At 39.0% G+C, this 26,139-nt stretch overlaps 1 protein-coding gene across 6 annotated transcripts in view; it reads left to right on the plus strand.

The window, feature by feature from the left end:
• SORCS2 (sortilin related VPS10 domain containing receptor 2) overlaps window positions 1–26,139 on the plus strand; it is a 561,511-nt gene that overhangs the window by 160,321 nt on the left and 375,051 nt on the right. For all 6 annotated transcript variants that reach the window (XM_075752553.1, XM_075752549.1, XM_075752551.1 and 3 more), the window contains exon 2: window positions 20,487–20,554. In XM_075752553.1, coding sequence (XP_075608668.1) covers window positions 20,487–20,554 — 68 coding nt within the window. The remainder of the gene's footprint in view (window positions 1–20,486; window positions 20,555–26,139) is intronic.

The following is a 26,139-nucleotide window of genomic DNA, read 5'->3' on the forward strand; positions in this document are numbered from 1 at the left end:
ATGAGTTGAGGAAGGAGTCCTTTTCATGGTGTGCTGTACTATTGCGAGGTTATAACCATTGAGGGAGACTTCTTGCTTTGATATATCTGGCATTTTCCTCTTGGAGACAGGCTACTGTCAGCTTTTTTCTAGTGTGACTTACAGTACTTTGAGGTTACCAGATGTTACAGTGGTAGAATATATCATATGATTTGAGATTCTTTTAAAATATAATCTATAGATATGGTGAATGGCTTGTGGACAGATGAGTTCTTTAAGATTTGGGTTTTTTTCAAGCCACCAATGCTTTCTGTTTTTAAAGAAATGATCTGGTTCAGAAAAGGAGATGCAGCTTTAACAAGGTATAGGGGTTTTGATATATTCGTGTAGAATCTAATGGGGCTTATTCTGATGCATCACAATGGGCTGTATAAATGATCACATTCATGTAACAGGAAGTATTCATATAACACTGACTGAGTCTGTAGAGAAGGAAAGAAAAAAGAATCAGACTAGCCAATTTTGGTTTTGTGAGAAGAATTTTATTCTAACTGCAACTGCTGTTCTTATTCTTTCCCACTGAGACATCCTTCAAAGCAGAAATTCATCAGTGTAATGAACATACAGTCACCCTTGTGGGGATGAGAATTAGATGCTGAAATGAAGTGTCTGGTTTTGGTTGGGTTTTGTTGGGGTTTGGGATTTGTTTTTGTTTTTTTTAAAAAAACCACCAAACACACAAAAAAACCTCCATGACACCTCTGATATTTAGAGAAGCATGACAGAAACAACCTAACAGATTATCCAATTACAGTTTAATACTGTAAATAGATTTAAAATATTGGGTGCTTCCAAGGTGCTACAGGCATATATAAGATCATTTACAAAATTCTTGTGTGGGTTATAAAAGAAGTCTTAGTTGATAATCAATTAAATGGCAGTCATCTTTATTACATTAACATTCAGTCATGTTTGAAGAATTGACTCCTGCAGTAGGAATATCAGAATTAAAAAAAAGACTAACAAAACCCCCTTGTTGCAATGCATTTTTTTCTGTAATTCTAAATTGCAGCTGATCAATGATGTTCCCAATGAAGGGAATAAAAGTCGGTTTGGAACAAATTGCTGCTGTCTAGGTCAGGAACACACTTGTCCTTTAGAAAACGAGCTTTAGGACTTGAGACCTAATTCAATGAATGCTTGGTATGTGCCTGGATGCTTTGCTGAATCATGGTTTCTGTGCTGGAAGTACAGGGTTGGCTCCTCCTAATTGATTCCCCTTTGGGGTGTTGCAGAACTGTTGGGTGGATGGGATTCCGATTGTGGGAATCCTGCACACTTGGAGCTTTTTTTTGTTGAGAGAACGTCTTGTGCAGTATGGAACTATGTGAACTTGCCTGTCCCTTCTGTGGCACAACTAATATATTAAACTGCTTTTGTTGAATAGAAGCCTGTGTTTCCATGCTTCCTAAAGGTCATGATTTCTGTCCTCCTTGAGCACCCTGCACAGGGTGGTAGGAAAGGGTCATTTTAAGTTTATGATGCGTATTTGAGAAAGTCACTATTCAGGCTTGGAAAATGTTGCTCATGCAGCTGAACAAGTCCATGCTTGTTGCAGTGAGCTGTGGCCACTTGCTACAGCTGCATTGCTTTTCTTGATTTTATTTTTTTTTTTCTTAAGCTATGGGTCTTCTTGCACTGAAAGGTTCTGAAGTCTCCTCTGTGTGTTTGTGTGCAGTTTAACAATAAAAATACTTTGTGTGTGGCTTTGGTGGTGATGTGGTTTTTTTTTTTTTTTTTTTTTAATTAGCAGTGTTGATTAAGACAGTGATTCATGACGTTTTTGGCCATTAGCCACCATTGTGGTTTTCACAATACACCATTATTTTCTTTCTTTCTTCATAGCGGGCTACTGGCCCAGACTCCTTCCACTTCTGCTGCAGCAGCAGGATGGATTTAACAGAAATCTCTCTGGGCTCAAAAAGAAAAGTGACTCATCTCCTCTTGCTCATCCACTCATGTACCTCTTAATAAAAAGAAGTTTGTTTAATCATTTTGTTGTGAATATAGGGTATAGATTCAGTCTTATCTCTGCAGCCCGTTAAATTTTTCGTTTAAGCAAAGGTGTTCAAAAGAGTTAATGTTATCTTAGAGCCAAATGAGTGCTCAGGGCAGATCCCGCTCACCCATCCTGCTATAGCAGCCCTGCTGCCTGGTCTGGCTGCTCCACCTCACTGCGGTAGGAGATGTGAAAGACATGCTTTGCAGCTATAGCCCCGGTCGCTCTGGGAAACCAGGCACCCTAGCTAAAAATAGTCTCCTCTAAGTTAGCAGCTTTGCTTGTGAATGCACAGGCATGAGAAGCTGATTTGGGTAATAAGAGATTCCATGGTAGACTGGGAACCAGGGCTATCTGGGAAGAGACAGACAGGAGAAAGGCAGAGATGACAAAGACATAGTGGTTTTATTCCTAGCATCGCCAGTCTATGGAGTGCTTGATGTTGCATCCTTTAATTTTGCTAACCACTGTGCATTTCTGTAAGACCTCAGTCAAGGTCAGAATTCCATCCCACTAAATGGTTTACACATGTATGAGAGAAAGTGTTTGTCTCCAAGACCATACAGTTTTAGCAAACTAAGGACTATGTGAGGAAAACAAAGAATTATCGTATCTTTACTCTGCTGATGGGGAGTATAGGTGAAGGACGCTTCCTTAAGAGGCTGAAAATTTACCATCAGAGGAACTTGATCTGAATTTTCTATGTTCAGGATGTGAGGCTCCAGACCAATTTCCCTCTTCTCCTTATTCTGTTTGACCTGGCTTCTTCCCTCTCCCTCTGCAAAGCTTTCTGCAACCCCACTTCTTTTCACTTGTGCAGCTCAATGGAACTCATCCTGCTGCCAGGTGGAATTCCTCCGCTGTGGGGTGAAGCTGTGCTCGTCAGTCTCTTATTTGCCAGTGGAACCAGCTCATTATGTCAGCTATGTAAGATTTTCAGCTAGATCATCTGTGGTACAAGGAGGAAAATAAAGATTGGGGTAGGGAGATGCGATAGATAAAGTCTTAAGTGGTCAGAATTTAAATCTTAAATTGCCAATTGCATGGCTGGCTAGAAAAAGGAAATGTGGGAAGAAAAAAAGAGGCAGTAAACATGATGATTAAGTGGATCTTAGTCAGAGTAAATTATAGCATTCCTGAATGAAAGTCTTCTCTTTAACAGAGAAATCATTAAATGTTAAACTCACACTATTATTTGCGTTTCATTGGGTAGACTTCCATGTGCAGAAATATCCATTTTAATTAGTGTTGAAAAGAAGTCTCGTGTACAGAGCACTGCCTGGTAGGTATTTTTATATTCTCTCTCAGTGAACTCATTTTATATGATGATGATTTCCTCTAATTTTTAATTAACATGTCTAAGTTAGAGTTGGGGAAAATGATCAGTGTTTCATTAACTGCCTCACACTTGGAGATCTATGCAAACCTAATTGATATGGTTGCTACAGGGTACTTTGTCAAAACGAGCCATCCTGCCACTACCTTTCTCCCCTTGCTTTTCAGTGATCCGAACTTGAGCGAAAGGCATGCTGCAACAGCATATAGTTTTACCTCTAAAATGACAGCATATGATGTGGCATTATATTTCAATGCAATGTTTCATCCAGAATATTTCAAAAGATTTTATAGACAGTGTAACGGAAGATCATGTGTTTATCACTGGTATTTAGAGCCCCCCCTTTGCAAAGAGTGTATATAACAGTGCTTAATAAAAGAAGTGAGAATATTTCTTGCTCCTACTCTGTGGAGAATTAGTGGCTCAACTCTAAACATCACAATTAAAAATAGACTTGCTAGTCTATAACAAATACCCCATAATTCATACTGTTTAATATCACAAATTATTAAAGCCTATTGTTGATATTTATTGATTTATTTAACCATATATACAAATGAATTCTAGTATCTCACTAGAAAAAATGGTTGAGATGTGTGAAGGCAGGATGGTCTAGTGGTAAACAGTTACGAAGCCTCGGCTCTGGTCCCAGCTCTGCCACTAACCTGCTTAATGGCTGTGACCAGATCACTAGGTACAACTGTTGGTGTACTAAAGAAACTCATTTTGGGGCAGGAAGGGACTATTATTAGTCATACTCATTAGTAAGTGAATAATTCATACTAAAATTCATATTTCTGCAGCAAAAGAGCTGTCAAACACTGGAACAGGCTGCCCGGGAAAGTGTCATCATCCCTGGAAGTATTTAAAAGGTGTGTAGATGTGGTGCTTAGGGACATGGTTTAGTGGTGGACTTGGCAGTGCTAGGTTAATGGTTAGACTTGATGATCTTAAATGTCTTTTTCAACCTAAATGATTCTATGATTCTAAATGTTTTTCAAGGGGTCTAGATTAAGCTATAGTTATTGTAGCTATAGGGCTTCTGTTGCCATACTGTGATAATGGGAAAGGATATGAAAACAGGAAAGGTAAAAAAGAGCTGAAACCTAGCAATGTACTCAATACTCTGCCCATGAATTATGCCATGAAACTGAGTTAGAGATTGTAAAATCTGAGTAGAAAAGCTGTCTCTGAACTTGCTTTATCTCAGGAAAACCAAGACCTTTTACCGTCTGCTTATCATACGTGAGAAGAGCTAGCTGCAATAGCAGCAGTAGAGTTGATGCATTATAAATTATTCAAATATGTTTTTATGGAAGCCATTATTAAAAGGAGAATAAAAACTTTGTTTTCTTTACAAAGTGGTGAAAGTGGTTACAGTAAGAAAATATACTTGGTTTCCTCTAAAGTTTTTGACTTAGAAATTTGATCAAGAAGTCTTTTGTCTTTATCTCATGTGAATATCATACTTTAAGGCACATGAGATTAATTTAAAAACAGTTCACGTGACATAGAATTGCAGAATAATTGAGGTTGGAAGGGACATCTGGAGGTCATCTGGTCCAGGTTCCTACTTAAAGTAGGGCTTATATCAAAAGTGAGATGAAGTTGTTAAGGGCCTGGTCCAGGCACGTTTTGAGATCTCCAAGGATAGAAATTCCTCAGCCTCGCTGGGTGACCTGTCCTACTACTTAACTGAAAATATTTTTCCTTTTATATCCCACTGAATTTACCTTTCAGCTTGTGGTTTTTCCTCTCTTCTTAGACTCTGGGAAGAGTCTGTCTCTTTTTTCTCTTTAGGTAGTGGAAGATGCTGCCTTAGTCTTCTCTTCTCCACTAGACAAATGGAGCTCCCTTACTTTTCCTGTCATGTGCTTCAGCTCTCTAACCGTGATGCTCTATGGGACTCGCTCCAGTCTGTTAATCTTTGTTGCAGCTGGATCCCCCAAATGAACACAATATTCTAGATTTTGTATGGATGATAAATATCATTGGTAGGATCCTGAAAACTACCTGGATGTAAGGGGACTTAGTTTATATGCCAGACTTGCCACGTGAAGTTGAATGCAACCTGGAAGGACGAGATACATAAATCTTTACCTTTACACCTTATATTCCAGTTCTGAGAAAAAAGGGATAGGAGTGAAACTCAGTTTGAAAGAAGAGAGGAGGGTAGAGAGTGCTCGATTGTAATGGTGATATTAAGTACAAATTCTAAAGCTTAATTTTCCTGGAGAGGTGACAAAAAAGCGAGTTATGGAGAGATGAATGAGAGTATGTCTTTTGATTGGAGCAAGTACATTGTGAGCCCTCAAGCGAACTGAAACACTGGAGCCACTTTCGTGCTAAGCATGATGTAATGCAGTGAACAGTTTTCTTTTTTAACTGTTTCCAGTTCTACAATTAGAACTGTAGCCTATTGCATTGTAAGAATAAAATTTATTTTTCCTGGTAGGCTTTTTAGTGTTGGGTAAATATGACAGTCGGAACACATGGTGTTTCCTTAAAAGCTGTGAATTCAAATGATGGCTTAGTGTTGAAAAACGGATCTTGGGTGTTTACAATCCAAGGCAGGTCTGTCAGCTACAGAAGTCAGAGCGTGTTTTCCACCAGCTAGAATAGCCCATGTGGGGCAAGTGCCAGGAAAAAAAAATCTTAATTCACAATTTTGTGAAAGCTCATTACCTTAGTTTCTAGGCTTTAGTTCCGAGTCCAATGCTAGCCTGTATTTCAGTATTTTCAAACACTGAGATGGACACTGACATGAATTTTGCTGTTAAGTTTGTAGATGACATGAAAACTGCTAAAATAATGAAGGTTGTTGCAAGGATAATCTGAAATGGCCGATCAGATGATGAAGTTCCAGCAATATTCATTTTAATACAGCCAGATGAATAGCAGTACATCGGGGGAAAAAAAACCAAAACAAACAGCTATAAGACTCTGAGGGTGGAAGGCTGCTTTGGGAAGCAGCAACCCAGAAGTCAATGTAAGGTTATTGGGGGTAGCTTGCTCAACATGTACTTAAACTGAATTGGTATGGCAAAGAGGGCTCATGAGGTTTGTTCTTGATGCTGAAATTCCTATCTGTATTTGTTAACTGAACTTGGAAGATTGTTCTCTCTTTCCTATTTTTTTTTCCTGGCTGCAGACTTTTTCTTGACAAACTTGCTCTTTCTTCTGCAGAAAATCAATTTAATTCTACTGGCAATTAGCCCAGGGAAGCAGAGACTAGTTAGAATAATTATTGCTGGAGGTGTAGGTGGAGGTCTACAAAGCCTAAGGCTAAACAAGAGGAGACAGATTAGAAACAGCTCTTTGGAGTCTGAGAGATGAATAACGTCTGGGCTTGGAAAGTTCTGGGATTCTTGGGGAGAACCTGGTGGTGTGGATGAAAAAATGCTGATTATTTTTGTATGTATCTGCATTCATTTAACACACACACACACACACACACACACCCCCCGCATACCCTAATTTTATTAACCATGTTTGCCAAGTAGCCTTTCCCCTTAAGGGAAAAAAGAACAAAACGTTTTACGTAGCTCTCCAGCAGCAGCATCGTGCTGGCTTATCCCAGAATCACTGTTCATGGAAACCTGTGAAGAGGCTGCTGGAAGCTAACGTAAAGGGTCTATCAAGTACAAGTCTGAAAATTAACTTGCCTTTGCCTCTGGTAGCTGCTGTTGTTCAGATCTGGTGCCCTCGCCTCAGAAGTGTCCTCAATTCTAGAGGACATACTCTGAAGATCAGGGTTGAGGGGTGGGGAGAGGACCCACAAAAAATTATCCAGATGCTGGAAAATAAGCTCTATGAGGTGAGTTGTAGGGAGGCCAGTCGTTAATCTTACCAAAGAGAAAAGGTCAAGAGGTAATGTGATTGCTGTGTATAAGTACTTACATATGGAGAATATATTTGTCAGCAGGGGCCTTTTAATCTCCTATACAAGGACATGACAAGATCTTGTAGCTAAAGATCGAAGGTAGACAAATTTAGTCTAGAAAAAAAGTCACCATTACCTGGCTGTCTGCATAAATAAACACTGGGACTCTTTACTAGAGTGATGCACTTTAAGCATGTTTCTGAGTTATATGTTTTTGGGTCTGGAAGGGAAGAAGGAGAAGAAGCTGAACAGAAAAGACCAGGTGATCCCTTCTAGCTTTGGACTTTGTATCTGAGATGCCTTCAGTTTATTCCTTTCATTTGAAGGCCATTTGAGTGTTCATTGTGGCTGCAAATCTCAAGCAATATCATAATTATCTGACACCTCAGAGCATCAATCTGCAGGAGGTCAGGAGAGATCCCTTTTCCTCCTGGAGACGTGCTTGGCTCTACTCGCAGTCCCACCTGCCCAAGTGTGCCCCACAACAAGCGTTTACCTTGTAGCCTATATCCACTTGGATTCATTATGAATTTAGGCAGAAAACAGCTTTTGCTGTATCTTTATCTGCCATTACCTGCTACGAGGACCATTATACTTTACTGTATTGAAGGAATTAAGGCTGTAGTTGTGATTCCTCTAAGAAATATCTATTTCCATGGATTTGCAGCTCAATTCTAAGCATTCTGGGTAGGAAATATTTAGCTACAGGCAGTTATTTAAAATTTTATTTTCAACACTAAAGGAAAAGGACAGAAATAAAAAATTAAACAGCACCATCTTCTGAAACTATAAACCAAAAAGATTGTCTTGGAGGCTTACTGATTTTTTTCCCCCCCTTTTTACTTTTGTCCATCCCCCCACCCCGCTTCCAGCTGAAGTGTGCTGGACCCTCTCTCTAGTCTGTTAGTGTGAAAAAACCATGGGAGTTACTGCAAAGCTGAATGGTAATTAATTATTAAAGACAGATCCAGAGGAATGTATCTATAATGCATTGATTTGTGGGGGGAGGAGTATGTGAGTTGCTTTTTCTTTTTTCTTTTCCTTTTTTTTTTTTTTAAAAGAAAAGAAAGACTTAGCAGCTAGTCTTGATTTTTGACACCAATCCATTTTACAAAGTTCAGACTAGGCTTCTTATTAGTCATAATGCTGCTCCTAGGTACAGTGAGTTAGTTATTCAGTTTGCAGATCTCTCAGTCCTTGTTCATATTAGCTGGTCATTCACAGCCACAGACCATTAGTATTCTTTGCTCTGAAAAAATAAAAAAAAAAAAAAGGAAGGAGGACAACCTTGGGTACCAGGACATTAAAACCAAAACAAAGACTTGCCTGAGCTGTGATCAGAGACCCTGCACGTTTCCCTAAGCTATTTCTTTTAAGGCACTGAGGAGTAAATATTTCTTAGGGACTGACAGTTCTCCAAATAGCTTAACCCGCTGAGAAAATGGCCACTGCTTGAGTTGGAGAGGAACCAAAGAACTGAACTGATGTTTCTGAGCATCTGTTTTCCCCTTCCTGGTTGATGCATTTCCCTGGTAGCACATTTACTGCCTTTTTATTTTATTCATAGGGAACTTGCATTATTTCCAGGTATCTGATGATTCCTATTTTTTCACTGTAGTCCTCTGTCTGCTACTCTGGACCTCTTCTTTCTTTTGTTGAACAATTTTTGATCATCGTCCTGTTGTGCCTTAGTTAATTAGCACACCTGATTTAAGAGCAGTGTGTTATGTCTCCTCCCTGAGAAATAAACTTGAGGCTGCTTGTGTCCTGACTTGGGGAAGGGAGAGGGAAGCTACCAAAATAAAAAAAAAAAAAAAAAAAAATACTGCTTCAGGTAAATTGCTGTGTGTTTGTTGTCACAGAGATTAAAGGATGCTTTCACCTTCTTTGGGCCGGGGAATATGGAGGGAACTTTATTTCTCTCCCTGCTGTTAGGGAATCAATGCCCTTGAAATTGCATAGGTTCTCTGAGCTGGGTGGTTTGTGAATATAGGTAGGAAATCTCTGGACTGAGTTAACATCTCCCAGCACTGAATTTTAACATTTATAATTTCTTTCTTTATATAGCAGTAATAATGATGCTTTATTAATTAACTAATATTGTAATGTGTTATGCTTGCTCATTTTAAGTCTCTGAAAGAAAGCCTGAGCCATTTTGATCTGTGTTTTTCCTATATTGTGCACAAGAGTTTTCGTCTGGTTATCACTCGCATGTTTGACTGTTGAAAGTCAAATTGTAACTGAAATAAACTTTTCTTTCCTTATTTTTGACACTGCTCTTCCTGAAGAAATGTCAGTGTTCTCCCATTGGGAGAAAGAGAGTTCATTGAAGAATTGGCAGGGAAAACAGAAGATTTTTATTTTTTTTTTCTTTCCCCTAAGCTTTGATCAGCTTTTGACATGCTTCTGTCTTCAGGAGGTGGCTGAGTAATCTTGAATGGATGTTTTATTCATTTTATTGTGTCTACAAAATAAAATTCTATAAGCTATTTCTTGGGCTGGATTTAAAGTGTCTTTTCCCTTCTACTTGCTGTTGAGAAACACAGGCCTATTGCGCTATCTAAGAAGATAATGGGATTGGGAGAAGTTGGAATATTCTTTCTGTGCTGACAAAAGATATTATTTGTTTCAAAGAGGGGAAATTAAAGGAGTTGAATGTTGGTTTAGATGTATGGGTGATACATTTTTCATATGGCCTTTAATCTTATAAAATTCATGTAAAATCCAGTTTGTTTGTTTATTTTTAAAGAAAACAAATATATGTAGGTGATCATGGATTCACATAATAGGTCTGAGGTCATTTCCAGTAGTCTACCTCTGCTCACTTTCTCCTCTACAGTGTGAGTGAACTTTTACTTTAATAAATGTTTATTTAGAGATATCTTCAGATGTGTAAGTTCCCCCTATAGGATAAAAAGGCTTGCATCATTAAGTACAGCCTTGGCTGTTCTCTTTCAGTAGTGTCTTGTTCCTTATAACTTGACATTTAAAGTCATAAATTTGTACAACTGCACGCATTTTGTGGAAAATACAGCATGGTTGTTTCTCCTATGCACAGAATGTATGAGACTTTTGCAAATACTGGTTTTATCAAAATTGGATCCCTCCCTTCATGAAAGAAATTTCAAGATCTGATTTGCTTTTAATATGCTTAGAATGGGCTTAATCCAGATTCCCATTGGTTTAAATAGACTTTGGATCAGGCTCAAAATAAATGCATGGGTATGGAAGGATGAGGAGGGAGCAAGAAAAACACCCATTAGCTAACAACATCGAGCTGAAAAAGCGCTCTTGGGTTTGGGCTGTATCCTCTGCAATCTGGTTATTAGTGCTATTCTGTCATGGCATGGGTTAACCCCCAAACTCCAAATTCAAGAAAAACTATTTGCAAGAATTAAAAGGTTCAGATTTTTCTCTTTGTTTTGGGATAAGGTAATTTCCATAAGAAAAAAAACCTATTGACTTGTAAACAGAGAAGGCTATGCTGTAAGATTCAGAAATAGAATATAAATAGAGACAGGCATTTACAATACAAATATAGAACAAACTCATTAGGAAAAAAAAAGATTGGAAAATAAATAGCAGTTCCAGAGAGATACTCAATATGATGAAGGACAACAGTAAGTGTTATGTACGCTGTACAGAAGTTTTAGCTGTTTAATAGTATTGAGTTCTGTAATAAAGTGCCATGGTATGAAACACATTATAGTCGTACATGCCATTTTGAAGAAACGAAATGTGGTTTTTTTAATAGTTACAAAAGCTAGTCTGCTGCCCCTTCTGAGACAATATATAGTTGCATAAGTTTCTTCTAACTCTCTTCAGATTTCCATTTATTCCTTGGTGGAAAGACCAGGAAGGGGAAAAATTAATTTTTCCTGTATTAAAAATGTTGACTTTTTGGCACGGTTTATCTTACATGCCAGATAGAACACCACCTGTGGTATAGAAGCACATAACTGTACTTCAGACCTCCTGGCTCTCCAAAGTGTTGGTGCATTGCTGTAAGTCATGGGTACCGGTGTTAGGGTGAACGCATGCAAGACTTGAGTCTGGGAGCATCATGTATTTGAAAAGAAGATCCTTAAGGTTAGTGGTGCACAGAATTTATGTTGTGTTTGTTGATCCTGCTCCTTGGTTTTTCCTCTTTTTGTATGTTGTTTTCTGCTCTTCCTGGACTACTTCTGCAACTCATTTAAGCATGGATTCATTCAGTCTTTCTGAGAGGGTCAAGCTGGAAGTGTAGGTCCTCAGCATGATAAATTGAGAGGGGAAAAAAGTACTCCCAAAGGACTATTCAGATCTAGATAGGCAAAACTGATCTCCAGAGGTACCTGTCTCTGTCCCTAGGGACCGGTACATCCAGGGATACAACAGAGCGATACATCTCTGCCTCCGTTTCCCAACTGTAAAACAGACAGTACCACTGCCTTATGTTAAGGGCATGTGAGAAGCCTGCAATTACTACATTTCTACAGAAAAGAGCCATGAGAAGGAGTGTTAGAGATAAATGTTCGGAAGTGTTCTAAGCATGAATTAAAAATACTTTCCTTCAAAGTCTGGTGCTGCTTAACCGTTGTACCTATCCTTATATCTGTGAAGACAGAAAAGAGTAGTTCTTGCAACATAAAGAAAGAAGTTCTTAACGTATTTCTAAAACAGTCTGGGATCACAGGGGAGATACCAAGCATGAAAAACATTGGTCTCTAAGGGGGAGAATTTCACATTAAGAGTTTGTTACTGAAACTGCTTTGTAGCCCTAACTACAGCCTGCTAAATGCTGACATACAAAAACTGTCTCCAAAGAATCTGTCGAATGCCTAAGTCTTTGCTGGAGTGAAATAAAGAAATATAGACCTCATTTATCAGGCCCTACAATCTTTCCCTGCTTGTATCTACTTGATCTGAAGGTCATTTAAAATGTATTAGAGGTTTAAGATTGGAATGCGAGTCTAATTTGAAACCTGGCTGTAAGATGACCGATTGTGTTAAAATTCTTCATACTGGTTAAACTAAAGCATAGTGTCCATGTGACAGGATGGCATTAGCTAGGGATCCAGAATGACGTGGCTTTGCCTGGTGAAATAGCTGTTTCTTTTCACAGATAATGCTGTATTATTCCACTTAGCTTTAATGGCCCCATGGCTCTTAAAGTAATGAACACCTAGTGCAGAGGCTGGGTGAGGAAGTACAAAAAGCTGGTGAAAACTCAGTGCTCACAGATTGGAAACCTCCTGGTTTGGCTTTGATCTGAATGTGGAGAACTCTCCAGCGCTCCCCCGGCCCCTTCCAATGTTTTCTCTGACATATTTGGCCCCTGACCAATTTTCCCAACTGCTCCCAAGCCTTTTCTAACAGTCTCCTAACCCAGTTGGATGTTCCCTCAGCTCCTTTACGCCCTTTCCATTGGCACGGATGTGAAATTCTGCTGCTTCAGGGATAATGCTGAAGACAAATGTGCTTTCATCCTTCTTCCTCTCAAAGGGGGACCTTCCCAGAATTTTACAGTAGTTGGATTCTGTTAATGTCATTTGCTGTGTTCTAAATTTATTCTGAACGTGGCCACAGGGAGCAGATGGGCTTGGCGTTTGAGTGGGAATGGTCCCCTTTCAGGCCACACTGGGGGCGGTGTGTTGGTACTTCCGCTGAAATTAATTATTTTAGCAAGATAAGTAGAGATGAAACAGTTAAAATGAAAGGCAGATGTAGACAGCAACGTCCACCCAGCAAAACGAGAGTGGGGGGGTGGCATTGGGCCTGGTCTGTCCCTGCGCGAAGCCGCAGAGCAAACGGTCCTTGCTCCAAGAGGCACCTGGGCACATCCCCTGGGAGGGTGACTGTGCCGGGGGACTGGAGGGCTGTTTTAGACAGCACTTGACGTAACAGGCCCAGACCTGTTTTGCGTTATTCCTGTTTTACTAGGCAACCTCCTGACTTTTTCCCCCTCCCTCTGTCCAGGCCTGATTTTCTCTTTGGAATAACGGGCGTTAAAGTACCCCTGAGCATGTTAATGCCATTCAATGCAATGCACACTCCGTATCAAAAAGGTGCGAAAACAAGTTTTGCATCTGCCTCTGCTATGTCTCTGGTCTTCTGACTAAAATATTAATCAGCATCACTCTGTCACAATAATCTGCCTTGATCTCTAGCACATTTGTCCCGGCAGCACGCCTGTCAGGCAGGAATGTGCTGTTGTCCCCTTCTGTAGATCATGTGGCCATGTTTATCTTTCTTATTTATAAAGAACAAATTCAGGTACCTACAATATTCAGGAAATATGAAGTCCAGTCCTTATTCATGATAAGAAGGATATTAAAGATTGCAACTCTTTGGCTGATCTTGATGCAGTGTCAAAGTCTTTGCTCCCATATACAGTCTTATAAAGCCCCTTTATGATAGGCAATTAGGTCTTATTTGAGCACTATAAGCCATTCTCAGAGATAATTAAATGTAATTTTGAGATCATTGTAGGTGGATGCAACTTCTGATAAAGATGATGTTATCAGGTACGATGATATTTAATCATACTGGGTCTGGTGAAGACAGAGCAGCTGTGAGGGAGCGTAACCAGTATGAACATATCTGCCAACAGCGCTGCGTCAAATGAACAGTTTTCCCAGCTTGTGGTATCCTCTACAGATGTTTCCATATGTCTTGCATAATAATGTCTTTTTTGAAATAAAGAGTGTAATTATTTTTATATGGTAATGTTAAAGGAAAAAAAAAGGTCTGGCTTTGTAAAAAGATTCAGTGATGCAGATTGGAAGCTCACTTTCAATTTTTATATCTTACTATTGGGCAGTAACACTGCATGACAGACTGGGAGTATTTCACAAACAGCACTTAAAATTTGATCTTGCTTTTCTGGTAGTGAATAGCTATATAACAGTGATGACCAAGGTGGATTGGCTATCCCTAACACTGGATTCCTGAAATATCTAGAAGAGAATAAGGATGTTTTACATATGTCTTCTTTGGATGTCAGCTCTGCTTCCTCTTGAATTTTCATGGAAATGGAAAAAATATTCAGAGAATAGGTTTGCTTCTGCAGGAAGGATTGTTAATTCAATTTAGAATACATTATTAGAGGAGATAAGTAAAGCTAGTCTATGTTACAAAAAAATTTACAATTAGGAGTGAAGCCAGACTAGGAAAAAAATATTCTTGCTTCATGCTTTAGAAATTTATTCTCTTGGCATGTTTGCAGATGTGGTTTTAAGAGCTTATCAAATGCTATGTTAAACATTTAAACCTAAAAAATACTCTGGTTGTGTAGAAAAAGGCCATGGCAGAGAACTGGAGGTTTTTGTGTCAGAGGTGACATTGGTTTTGTCTCTTTGAAAAAGAACAGGAAGTTTAATTGAACAAGTAGTTAAAATGTTAGATGCTGTTTCCCAAGCTGGAGATTTAATCTAGAATTTTGGGCCCTGTAATTCTGTGCCTTCAAATTGAGCTCCCATTTGCATGAGTGAGGTCCGCATCTGCAGCGTGCCCAGAAATCTTAGAGCTGCATCCACTGATTATAGAAATGAGTAGCAACATGAATATGTTAAAGCAGCAGCAATTCAGATTGGTTGACCAATTTTACATATGCTTTGATTTTTGAAGACTAAACATGAAAAGTTACAAACACAATATTCTCTATTGCGCTGATGGGTCAGGCTACCACCTAGAAGCTTGTCCAAGCAGCCAACTGCTAAAACCAGAAATAACAGCCCAACTGCCTGAGTTGCAAATTGCTGAAGGCTGGAAAATATATTTGGGAAGCATCTTTATATGCTTCCTCTATTCTTGTACTTTTATATCTTTTGTTTGCCACTGTTGGAGACAGGTTACTGATCTAGATGGATCTATGGTACAAACCAGTATGGCTACTTCAGCCATATGGCTATCTGTCTCTCTGTCAAAAATGATTGAAATCAGTCAGTGGATTTAGAACTATAAGGTAGGGATGAGCAGCCAAAAGCATATATATACAGTGTACCTGCAGTGCCATCACCTGAACATAATTTTCTTAGGGAGCTTGTGCTGAAAATCTGACATCAGCTGTTGATGATGTGAAAACTTCTCTTTTTCTGAACTTGGATTGTAGGGTCCTGGAGGCAGTAGGTTGTCTTTTTGTTCTGTGTTTGTACAGTGCTAACAGCATATAATCCTGTTCTGTGCTAGATAGTGGATTAAATATATTAGATATCCTAAAGTTACTCTTCTGTATAAATGTTTGCAGGGTCAATGTGTAAAGTACTGTATTTAACACGGTTTTGAATCCGGAAGCAATCACAGCCACCACTTTCAAGACTATGCACTTATTCAGCTCTTGTGGATAGAAATACCTCTTAGAGAACAGGAATTGAGCCATTATTGTGTCTTGCCTTGAATTATGAATAAATTCACTGTACAGAATTATTACTAATGCTTAAGACAAGTGCACTGGTCCGGACAGTGACTTCATACACTGTAGGTTCTCTCTTCTTCCAATACAATTTAGTTGGAAGAACTATAAATCTAATTCTTTAAGTCTTTCATGTTAAGTCATGGGTTGCTTTTATGAACTTTATTACCAGAGGGGAGTAGAAGCTTATACAGTGACTTCTTAATAGCTTTAGTAATGGTCTAAATGTCTCCTTTTTCACCTTTCATCATAACACTGCAACAGAGTAAACCTACATGCTCTTTTTCCTTTTACAGTTCTCCCAGTGTAATCAAATTATTATGTTGTTAATAGTATTATGGCAGTTGGTCCATACAATAGACCTGGGGTAGTATATCTTCATGTTAATAATCTCTTGTTTTTTACTTTTCTCTTAAGAATCTTTGTTTTAAATAATGAATGTGAAAACTAATGTTGATCTTAGCATGATAATTGAAGAGCCTGCTTCTGCAAAAGTGGAAATGGCTGGACGGATTGGAGCAGTAGATGGTTGCCTATAATTTGTTAGGGAGATTTTGATTATTAGTTGTCAAGAAAGTTTTGGAAGTACAGGGGGTGGTGGTGACGAATTAATAGGCTGTACCTAGAACATCTTGATTCCCTGAAATAGTTACAGTTTACAGTGAAATAGTTATAGTTTAATAGCTGAAAAGGTGAGTTAGGCTGTGTTCTTGAACAAAACAGCAGCTTGTGTTCCAGCCATACAGAGTATTAAGTGCTAGTTCAAGTGACTCTTATTAACACTTCACTTGATTTCAGTGGGTTCATTCGCATGAATTAAACTAAGCAGATGCTAAAAAGTTTGCAGGAACTTGAGTCTGTCTGAGCAGTATATTTTCCTGGTAGCTCTGGCTGCCTAGAAGTATTTACAGTGTGCTCTCACCTTCAAATAAACATGGGAAAACACAATTTGCAATCATACATTTTAATGTATGAGTGTTTTGCTATTAAACTTCTGAGTTGGTGCAAAAAAAAAAAAAAAAACCCACCCCAAAACCAACAAACTATTACTAAATGGCAGGGGTCAAATAAAGCTTAATCCATGAGAATCTCCATGTAGACAGTGAAAGAGAGATCTGTGTTGAGAATGGTCCATGAAAGAAAACATTATCATGGAGTGAACATGGCGGGGGGGGGAAAGGAATTTTTTCCATAAGTCAGTTTTTATCAAAAAGAGAAGGATCTTAGCAAATCCTTCACAGAAAAGGAGACCACCCCCCCCCCCCCCCCCAAAACCCAACCCAAAGATAAAATATAAACACCGGGGAAAGTGATTGATCTAGAATTCATTCCTTTTTCTTTTCTCACCCCTCTTAGGTGACATGGTGATGAAAAGAGAGGATTAAAATGGGCTTCTTTAAAGCCAAAATTTTATTAGGAAATGATTAAAAGCACATTGTATCTCTTAAAGCGAAGGTTTGCTCTTTTTAGTCCAGCCTTGCTGCACAGCATTTTCAGAAGAGAGCAAGAGAAAAGCTGGGGGGGGGGGGCGGGAATTTAGATCATTCTAATTGTAATTATTCATGGACAATAATATCGAGGAATTTTCCATTTGTTTTCCCTGTCTGTCACTCACTGAGAACTGAAGAGAGGTCTGTATCCAGAAAGATATTTTGGGTCAGAAACTGCTACAACTCTTGTTTGGAGAACAGTTTTGAGCTGTAACTACCGTAACAGTGAGAATCCACCCAGGCTGGAGCTAAGTTATGGAAGCAGGGGAACAGCATGGGAGAATCAAAATTCTCTCTGTGCACCCCGCTCCCCCCCCCAAAAAAAAAGGTGGGGGGATGATGAAAAAGTAGAGGTAGAGAACACACAAAAAAGGTACATTTATTTTGGCTGTCCATGACTGAAGGTAGTAGGAGCTGGTTAAGGATCATACCCTCGATCGTTGCTCAGTTGCTGTTGTGCTTCAAGCTTCTCTCTATCTACAGGCCACTCAAGCGCTTTCACTAGGACGGCCGTTTGTATGAACCATTGGCTTCCACCCAACCTGTAATACGCTTGTAATTATGGCATCTCGTTGAAATGAAATCAGTGAAACAGGGCTCTGCTCTTACGAATGACACAGAATCCAGAGATCCTGAAGGCTTTTATGTTTTTATTGTGAAATGATTCCTCCTGTTCTTTGGATCTGTTTATTAATTGAGAAAAATCACCTTTCTGGTTAGCGGGATCATTATTTAGCATGAAAAGATGTCCACGATCCAGAAAACAATGCTGTAAAATTTGTTAAATAGCTGACCTACATTTTTCAGATATTGAGTTGAAATCCACTGGCATAGTTGAAACAGTGGTCAGCCCCCTGGCAGCCTTGTACTTCTTAGGTTGCGACAGGAATCTGCTAACGGTGTTTAAGAATTCAAAACTGGTCCACTATGGTTTTGGTTTTAGTGCTAAGTTGTTCTTACTACTTCTGAAGTGCAAAAATAAGGTATTTTAGTTTTTGAACAAATTTACCAGTCGGATTGGAAAATACTGATATCTGTTTCTCAGACCTGTGACTCAGATTAAGGCACCAATCCTGCAGTTTAAATGAGACATCTTGCTGCGTATGGCTGCTCCTCAATGCAATTTGCAATTACCTGAAAGCCATTCGTTTGAAGTGTGTGGAACAACAGTAACTCAGATTTGATGTGTGCATCCCCTAGATGAGCTACAGCTACCAAGCAGTACAGTGAGCCCACTCCTTGTTCCTGCAAGTCTTTAACACTTGGGGTGGGTGCTGAGTTACCTTCCAGATAAGCCATCTCTGTGCTTTCTTTATACGTCCATAGAAGTTAGGTTCAAAGCAGGTGGACTGAGGACAACCTAATAGGATCTTCTATGTGAAATAATAACCAGGTTAATTCAGGAATGAAACATTGGGCTTACCCTGTGGCAGAGTGGCTCCAACGTACATCACTGAAAATCATCTGAATTTAAAAAGTTATGGTCGTATGGTGTACAGGGATGAAAAAAGTTGGCTTACTAAGTTCAGGATTCAGTCTTTGGTTCTGCATGAATGTAAAGAAACAAAGTGTAATCTCTTATATCTTTTGATAATTTCTTTTTTATTTTTGTATGCCAAATATGCACTTTTGTGTCTCTTAGGAAAAACTCCTAGGTCAAATTTATGGCCTAAGAGGAATTTCAGTTGTTCAGAAAAGCACAGTCTGAAACTTTTTCCTTAATAATTGGAGCCAATAGATGCTCCCAGTAGTGAAGTTTCTTTCTTTTTCTCCTTAATTGCAAGCACCAGCAGAAAGCTGTAGTTAAGACACTGACGATAGAATAAATAGCTGACCTGATGGAGCGTGCTTGGGCTGTAGCCAGGAATCTCATCAGTAGATATTCTCTACTTTGGGAAATGGTTCTTTCTCTTGGCTTTGTAAGTCTTGTACTAACCTATTTGAAAGTAAAAGGTTTTGGTTTTTTTTTTATTCCTTTATTTTAAACCAAGCCTTTATTTTTATAAATCAACAAATTCCAACAAAGTGGTCTGGTAGATTGTGACTCTTCTGAGAATAGGAGAGATTAATACTATTTGTGAATTATGGGTTGGTTCTGCTTTTGCTTATATCAATATACATCCAGCAATATGTGTTGTGAATTTGTGAGGCTTAGATAATCCTGAGTGAGAATGGTATTATAGCTCAGTTCTGCGAAATGTTGTGTTATTTCCAAAATGCCATGTACATAAGGCCCATGGTCTGGAATTCTGTTCTCTCACAAGCTCCAGCTTACAGAGACTGTGGCATAAATGTATCATCAGCATGTTAATTATCTGAATAATCGAAGTGAATGCCTACAGTTGCTATTTGCTGGAGACCTCATCTGGTGGTCAGGAGCAGAGGAAGCGCTAGCTAAATAACAGCATGCTCCAAGCTGTTGGAGACTGATGTTGACCCTGTGTTAAAGAAAGCCAGCAGCTGTGCGAGGAACCAGAGGTTCTTTCCATTCTACCTCTATGGGGTTGCTATGGGAACATGGGTATAAGAACCACTAATATGGACTGGCAGCAAGTGAAGGAAATCTGGTTTAAATGATCTAAATATAAAACATAGCATTCAGCTGGATACACCAGTCCTGGTGCTTTGCATTGTCTGACCAGTGAATTTGTTGGATGTTGAGCGAATGGGAAGTGTTTCTTGCTGACTCTTCTCATAAGTTGAAGATGTTTTGTGGATGAAATTTGTTTGTGTGTTTTGTTGGCTGTTGGTGATGTAGATGAGTAATTTACAGAGCACAGAGCTGGTTCCTGAAGGAAAAGAAACTGATGCTTCTAGGAATGAAAAATGACAGACATGAAAGTTGCATTTCTGATCTTGTAGGGAAGACTAGAGCTCATTTTCTGCCTGAATTTGGTATTTGGATAATCAAAGTTTATCATTATTGTTTAACACTTTAGATTTAAAAAAAAAATTGTCTCTAGACATCCAAGAGAGTTGTCTCCTAAATTTAAACTAGCAACCGGATTGGTTCTTCCTGCTGAGAAAGTCATACAGATAGCTTGGGGGCTGTCATGTGGCGGGGGGATTTATGTGACTATTCCAACTCCACTGCACATTGAAATGGGCAATCTTTCACAAAATCACCAGTTTGCAGAAAACTTCGAGTGCTGAAATCACTCTTCTCAGAAAGAGAAAGGAAAAAAAAACCCAGTCTCAAAGCAAAACTGGTAAGAGGTAAAAATAAAGTGAAATACAATTCAGATTTTCAGGAGCCTCACTTTTGTGTTCACCAGAATAATACTGCTCATGGTCTACTTCTGTTTCTGATAGCAGTTTACATATATTTATTCTCATTTTCTTTTTAGGTGATCCTGATTCTTACCAAGTATTATCATACTGACATGGGGAAAGTGCTGGAGAGCTCTTTGTGGAGGTAAGTTCTCGGCTTTTCCTATAATCTTCCCCGCTCCGTTCTCAGAATGGATCCATCTCTTTTCCCTTTCCAAACTGCTGCTGAGCTGAGTTGGTAGTTAAGTGGTGCTAATATAGCAAGATTATCCAGGATGTCATCAGCTCTTACTCCTTCTCTTAAATGCACTTCCTGCAGTTCAATAAGAAAGAGTTTGAAATGAGTTTGAACAGTAGAGACAACGATAGAGAGTATAAGGTACGTTCCTCACACCACTTTGCAAGATGCCATTCTTTTCCTTTTCTTAGAAATTTTGCATCAAAGTTGCTTAAAATCTTGGAAATACTTATTGTGTTGGGAGGTGTCTGTTGGGAGCTCTTACTGCTCTTGAGGTTGGTAAATAAACCTGATTTGGAAGCGGTCATGATTGGATGAAAAACAATACTAGTCCAGGCTATACTGTGTCTGATGACAACTGGGAATATGTAGTAATCAGACTAAATTTCTAAATTGATTCTCATTTCCTTAACATTCGTGAATTAAGATATCAATATGCTTGTTGCCTGTGTGTGTCCACGAATTGCATGCTCAGGTGTATATCAGCACAAAACCAGGGCTAGGGTAAGCCTATGTTACACAAGTCACACTGGTTATCTTCTCGTGTTAATTTTGTTTTGCTAAGTGGGCTTTTTGTGCTCTAATTTTCTGTGTATCTGTATAAATTTCTACCACAAATTTTTGCTAGACCCATTATGTACACTTCAAAAGTGTAGGTGTTTCACTGTTATCAATAAATATAATATTGCTCCAATGTTTGCTATGCTAGTTTTGCTGGGTTATCTGTAGCAGTAGAAATATTCTTGAAATATTCTCCTGGGATATCTAAATAGTAGTTATAAATGACAGGAAACTTATTTGAGGAGTCTTATGTGAAATTCTTATGTAGCCCATAAGCTTCAAGTCTAGAAACAAATGACTTATACCTTGTGACTTAGGTACTTGTAAACTTCATACTGTCCCAAGAGCTTGTATGGGGACTCAACCTTCAACTGTAAGGAGCTTTACAGAGACAGTCCAAGAAAAGGAGTGGGAATGGGAAAGGTCTGTGACCAGGACATGCTGCACACCAGCCTTGTTACTTGTTCTGAAGGAGGGTGCATTGCTTGAACTTTGTGGGATTTCTCATAGTGACAGCGTATCTTTGCAAGACCTTGTTGTCACACTAGTAGCTGAGTAGTACAGTCTGCCAGGGGCAGTGGTCCATGCAGCACGAGGGTATTTTCAAGTAAAAAAGAAACTTCTAGTCATAAAAAGGGGGTGTTCAGGAAAGAGAGTAAGATCAAAGGGAGACTGCTTAATATTGGCTCAGGACTGGCCTTTTTAGGGCTATGACGGTTCATTTGTAATTATCCTTTAAAGTTACAAGATGCGAAATTAATTGCACATTTGTTTCTCTTTTAATTTTTGTCCAACATCTTGTGCAAAGAAGACAACCAAATGGCAATTTGGATACTGCCATGATTGCGTAAGCACACATTGCTTTCCTGTTATATGCCCCTGGCCTGTGCAACATGTGCAATATGTTTTAAGTTTTGCTATCCACGCTTCAGTGTAATCTATCATAGAAGTCTTTTAAACTTACTCAGTCTGACTCTTCAAAATAAACTCTCTGCTCTTTCAAAATAAACATAAAACAGATTTCAGATAATGTTGCTTTCTTTTGAGAACATAAACACTTTAAACAAGGTCGTTCAGACCTTGCTGACAGCTGGTGTAAAGAAGAGCTAGTGTGAACTGCATTCAAATAAAATCGATGCTAGTGTGCATCATAGGGAAATCAGGCCCTTTCACTTGCAAGTAATAGATGTACCAGATGCTTTGGTTGTTTATAAAACTAGGATGGAAAATGGAAAAGCTGAAAGGAGGCAAGTGCTTAAGATTAGCACTGGGGCCAGGGGTGGTAGCTGATCCATCCCTAGATATGTTCTGCTCTGGACTCACCTCCTTCTTCTGCCCACCGTGCTGTAGAAGCGACACGTGCGGTTGTCAGCCCAGGGGAGTTACAAAGTGCCTGGATCTGGAAAAGCACAGATGATACCAACTGGTGCAAAAATAGCAAATAGTGCCTCTCTCTGCTGTGATGTAGCTCATTATTTGTCCTAAACAAAGTAAAAATAAATACTGTCCGTGAAGTCAGGGAGCTTTTGTGGATTTCCTCTGTGTAAAATGGTTGGGTGTAAATTGGTGAGACTCCACGTTTGCTGATGGAGCTGGGATGTTGTGCTCATGTTGGCAGCCTGCCCAGAATGCACAATGTATACATTTTTAAACCTTTTTGTTTTATTCTCTTTTGCATTCCTCTCATTTGCATCAGAACAAATAAATAGTAAAACAGGTGTGAAAAATGTTACAGGGTTTTTTTGTCAGTGGACAAAAGCCATTAATCTTTGTGAGGTTTCTGTGCCCTAGTGGGAATGGACCCTGTCCGGTTATTTCCTGAATCAGTCCAATGTTTTTCTTCTTCCTGTCTTGCACAGCTAGATAATACCAGACACTTCATATTCTCGAAGTCTCTAAGTGAAAATAAACTTGTTTTATAACCTGATCAGTCCCCACCAGGTTAGTTTTTTAATGTTGTTAATCTGCTTATATCTTGCCAATCCGTAAATATTATCCTAGCTTGGTATTTATTGATTCTTTTATTTCTTGAAATAGCATCTTTCTTTTCTTCTTCTAGAACATATTTCCTATTCATCTTTCCTTTTTATTTTTTTTCCTCCCATCACTCAAAATAATTGTTTTTTTCCTTGCTTAGTGGAACAGGGAATGAGAAGGGAGGGGTGACTCCATGGTCCAGCGATACTTCTTTGTTCTTAGTAACCTTGGAGTTGCAGTCTGATTTTTAAGAGTAATGCAAACGGTGGGGACAAACACCAGTCAGAGGTACATGTCCAGGGGGGACTTCATGCAAAGAAGATAGAGGTTTTTTTAGAAGTAGATGTATGTGACGAATTTCTGTGCCTCTGCAGAGCGGTGTTAATTGGTGTAGGTAATTTATGCCTTCCCACACAGGTCAGGTTACACAATTGGGAGGCCTAAATTTTAATTACCTTGGAATCTTTTCGTTGTTGAATAAACAGGGAAAATGGTGCTGGATAATGAAAGTCTTAACAACCTTTTACTAGTAGCAGCCATGTCAGGTGGAAGGCATAAAGTGGAAGCATGTAGTTAGAAAACACCAGAGTGTGCTTCTCTAGTCAGTTCTTTCTGATACTTTGCTAATTTGCTTATTAAGTAATTGTTAAAGTTGGGATAAATTGTATAGTTATTTGACTCAAAATAAGGTAGGGAAATAAACAGAGATGACATCAATTGTCCCTTGAATATGAAGTAAAATAAGTTATTGAGAAGGAACAGAGGAATGTTTTTTCAGGTTTATTTTTAGAGTTTCTAAACCGCAGTATGTATTGGGAATACAGGTTGGTTGTTGTGTTAGGCCTCATTACCATAATGAAAAAACTGATACTGTGACTAAAACTTAAAATTCAAGTACTAAAATTGTCTTCACAAATTGTGCATATATTGAAGATACTTTGCATACTAGCGCTGTTCTGTCAGAGTCCACACACATCTCTGTTCAGCATGTTTACAGTATGAAGGACCAGCATCATACAGACCATTTAGGATAACAGATACTTGAGTATGTATTCTTATATCCTTTATGGACCAGTTTGTGCATAAATACATAGGTGCACGTATTTTACAACCTCAGGTGCCTGCTTGCATACGTTGCATGCCTGCAGCTTTAGATGTATATACTTGAATCTTACAATCAAATATTTTAACTTTGAATTGGCAGCCACTAAGAAATTAATACTTATCTGCACATCTGAGTTAATTAATCCTAGTAATATTTCTTGAAAATAGATATATATATTATTTTTATTATTACTACATTTTATACATGAGACACCTGAGATGGTAACTGCTGAAGGTTATGCAGTGACTCAGCACTCTATGGCCATGGAATTGGCTTCCAACCCTGTGCTTAGGCTGGCTCAGAGTCCTGTTTCTGGTATGCATACAGCCTTCCTCTTCTTAACTTGATCTAAGCAATGAATAATAGATGGTGCTGATGATTGCTAATAAAGTTTTGATTGCGTATTATCAAGCTCTAATGATATGGTAGTGCTAATGCGACTTGCTGTGTAATTGTCATTGTTCCCAATGGCATCACCATGTTGTTATTGCTTCGCCACAGCAAAACAAACGGCATTATTTGATGTTAACTGCACGGTGAGATCCTCTCAACATTGCATGCTGAACGGCAAGTAGGCCTGTTCTCAGAGATGTTGGGATATTTTGCCCCATGTTGTCAATAATGAACTGCTAAATGAAGAAACAGAGTTCTCCGACTGCTTAAATATGGTTGGATGCCCTATAGCTGCGTATCCTGGGACCCCCTACTCCAAACGCAGCCTGAGGAGGGAGCGAAGTCACAGTGCTGTGTGAGGGTGTTGAGTCAAGGTCAGTGGCCGGGCAGCTGGAGGTGGGACCAGTTGGGTGAGCCTCATGGGCAGCATGAGACTTGGCAACCCTCAGGGAGTCAGGAAAATCCTCTCTCTGGTGGCACGGCTGTTTCTGTCTGCACCTGCAAAAAGTCACGTATTCAGGGCAACACTCAGTTGTACAAGCCCACTGGCCATCAGTAGCGATCAATGCACAGTGACCACATGGTGCTTTGGGCATTTACACAGAGGTGCATGCCTACACTAAGGTTAAAATCCTGAAAGATCAGGAGATTCTCTTAAGGCAGATGCAGTGAACAACATACCACTCAGGAAAGTTAAACTTCCAGACTGTGTGACTCACAGAGTGCAAGAAAACAAGTTTCCAAACTTTTTGGACTTGTAGGTGCAACTCATTTCACCTGTTTCCTGAATTTAATTTAAAAAGCAAACTGAAAAACCCCAATATAGAGTCTGCTGCCCCAGTGAAATTCTTTCTTGGTGTGAGGTGCTGCTTAGTAAGTGAGCAACTGTATTCTGCAGCAACTTGCACTTCCAGATGGTCTTATATTGTGGTTCTGCTTTGAAAAGTGACTTTGTAGAAATGGCCCCAAGGGATGAAGTTATTAAGCCTGTGATTTCCATATCAAATTTGCTCTCTTTCCAAGTAAAAACAAAAAAGGAAAAAACAAAAAAAAGAAGTGGCTTTCTAATTATTAGCCCAGCAAACTCAGCTTGGGATCTAATGTCTAGCTGTGCTTTCTCTGGCTAATGCATCATCCTGAGTAATGCAAGTTCTGCAATCAAAATAGACTGTCCTCAATTATACCTGTGCAGCTCTTTTGTCCTCGTATTACATCCTTGTTTACACCCGTTCCACTGTGAAAAGGTTTTTGGGCAGTACCGTTGAAAAGGCAGTCCTACAATTAGAATTTTATTTCTTTTATTGAACAACAGATTTTTATGCTCTCTTTGATCATATTTCCATATTCATCTAATAGCATTACAAAGACTTTCATTATCTTTGCTGCAATTTCTGTCTTGCTAATAATCTACAGTGCATCATTATGAGTTGAATTGTGCAGGAAAGTCTCTATTTTA

Source organism: Balearica regulorum, chromosome 4 (genome assembly GCF_011004875.1).
Source record: "Balearica regulorum gibbericeps isolate bBalReg1 chromosome 4, bBalReg1.pri, whole genome shotgun sequence".
NCBI lineage: Eukaryota > Metazoa > Chordata > Aves > Gruiformes > Gruidae > Balearica > Balearica regulorum.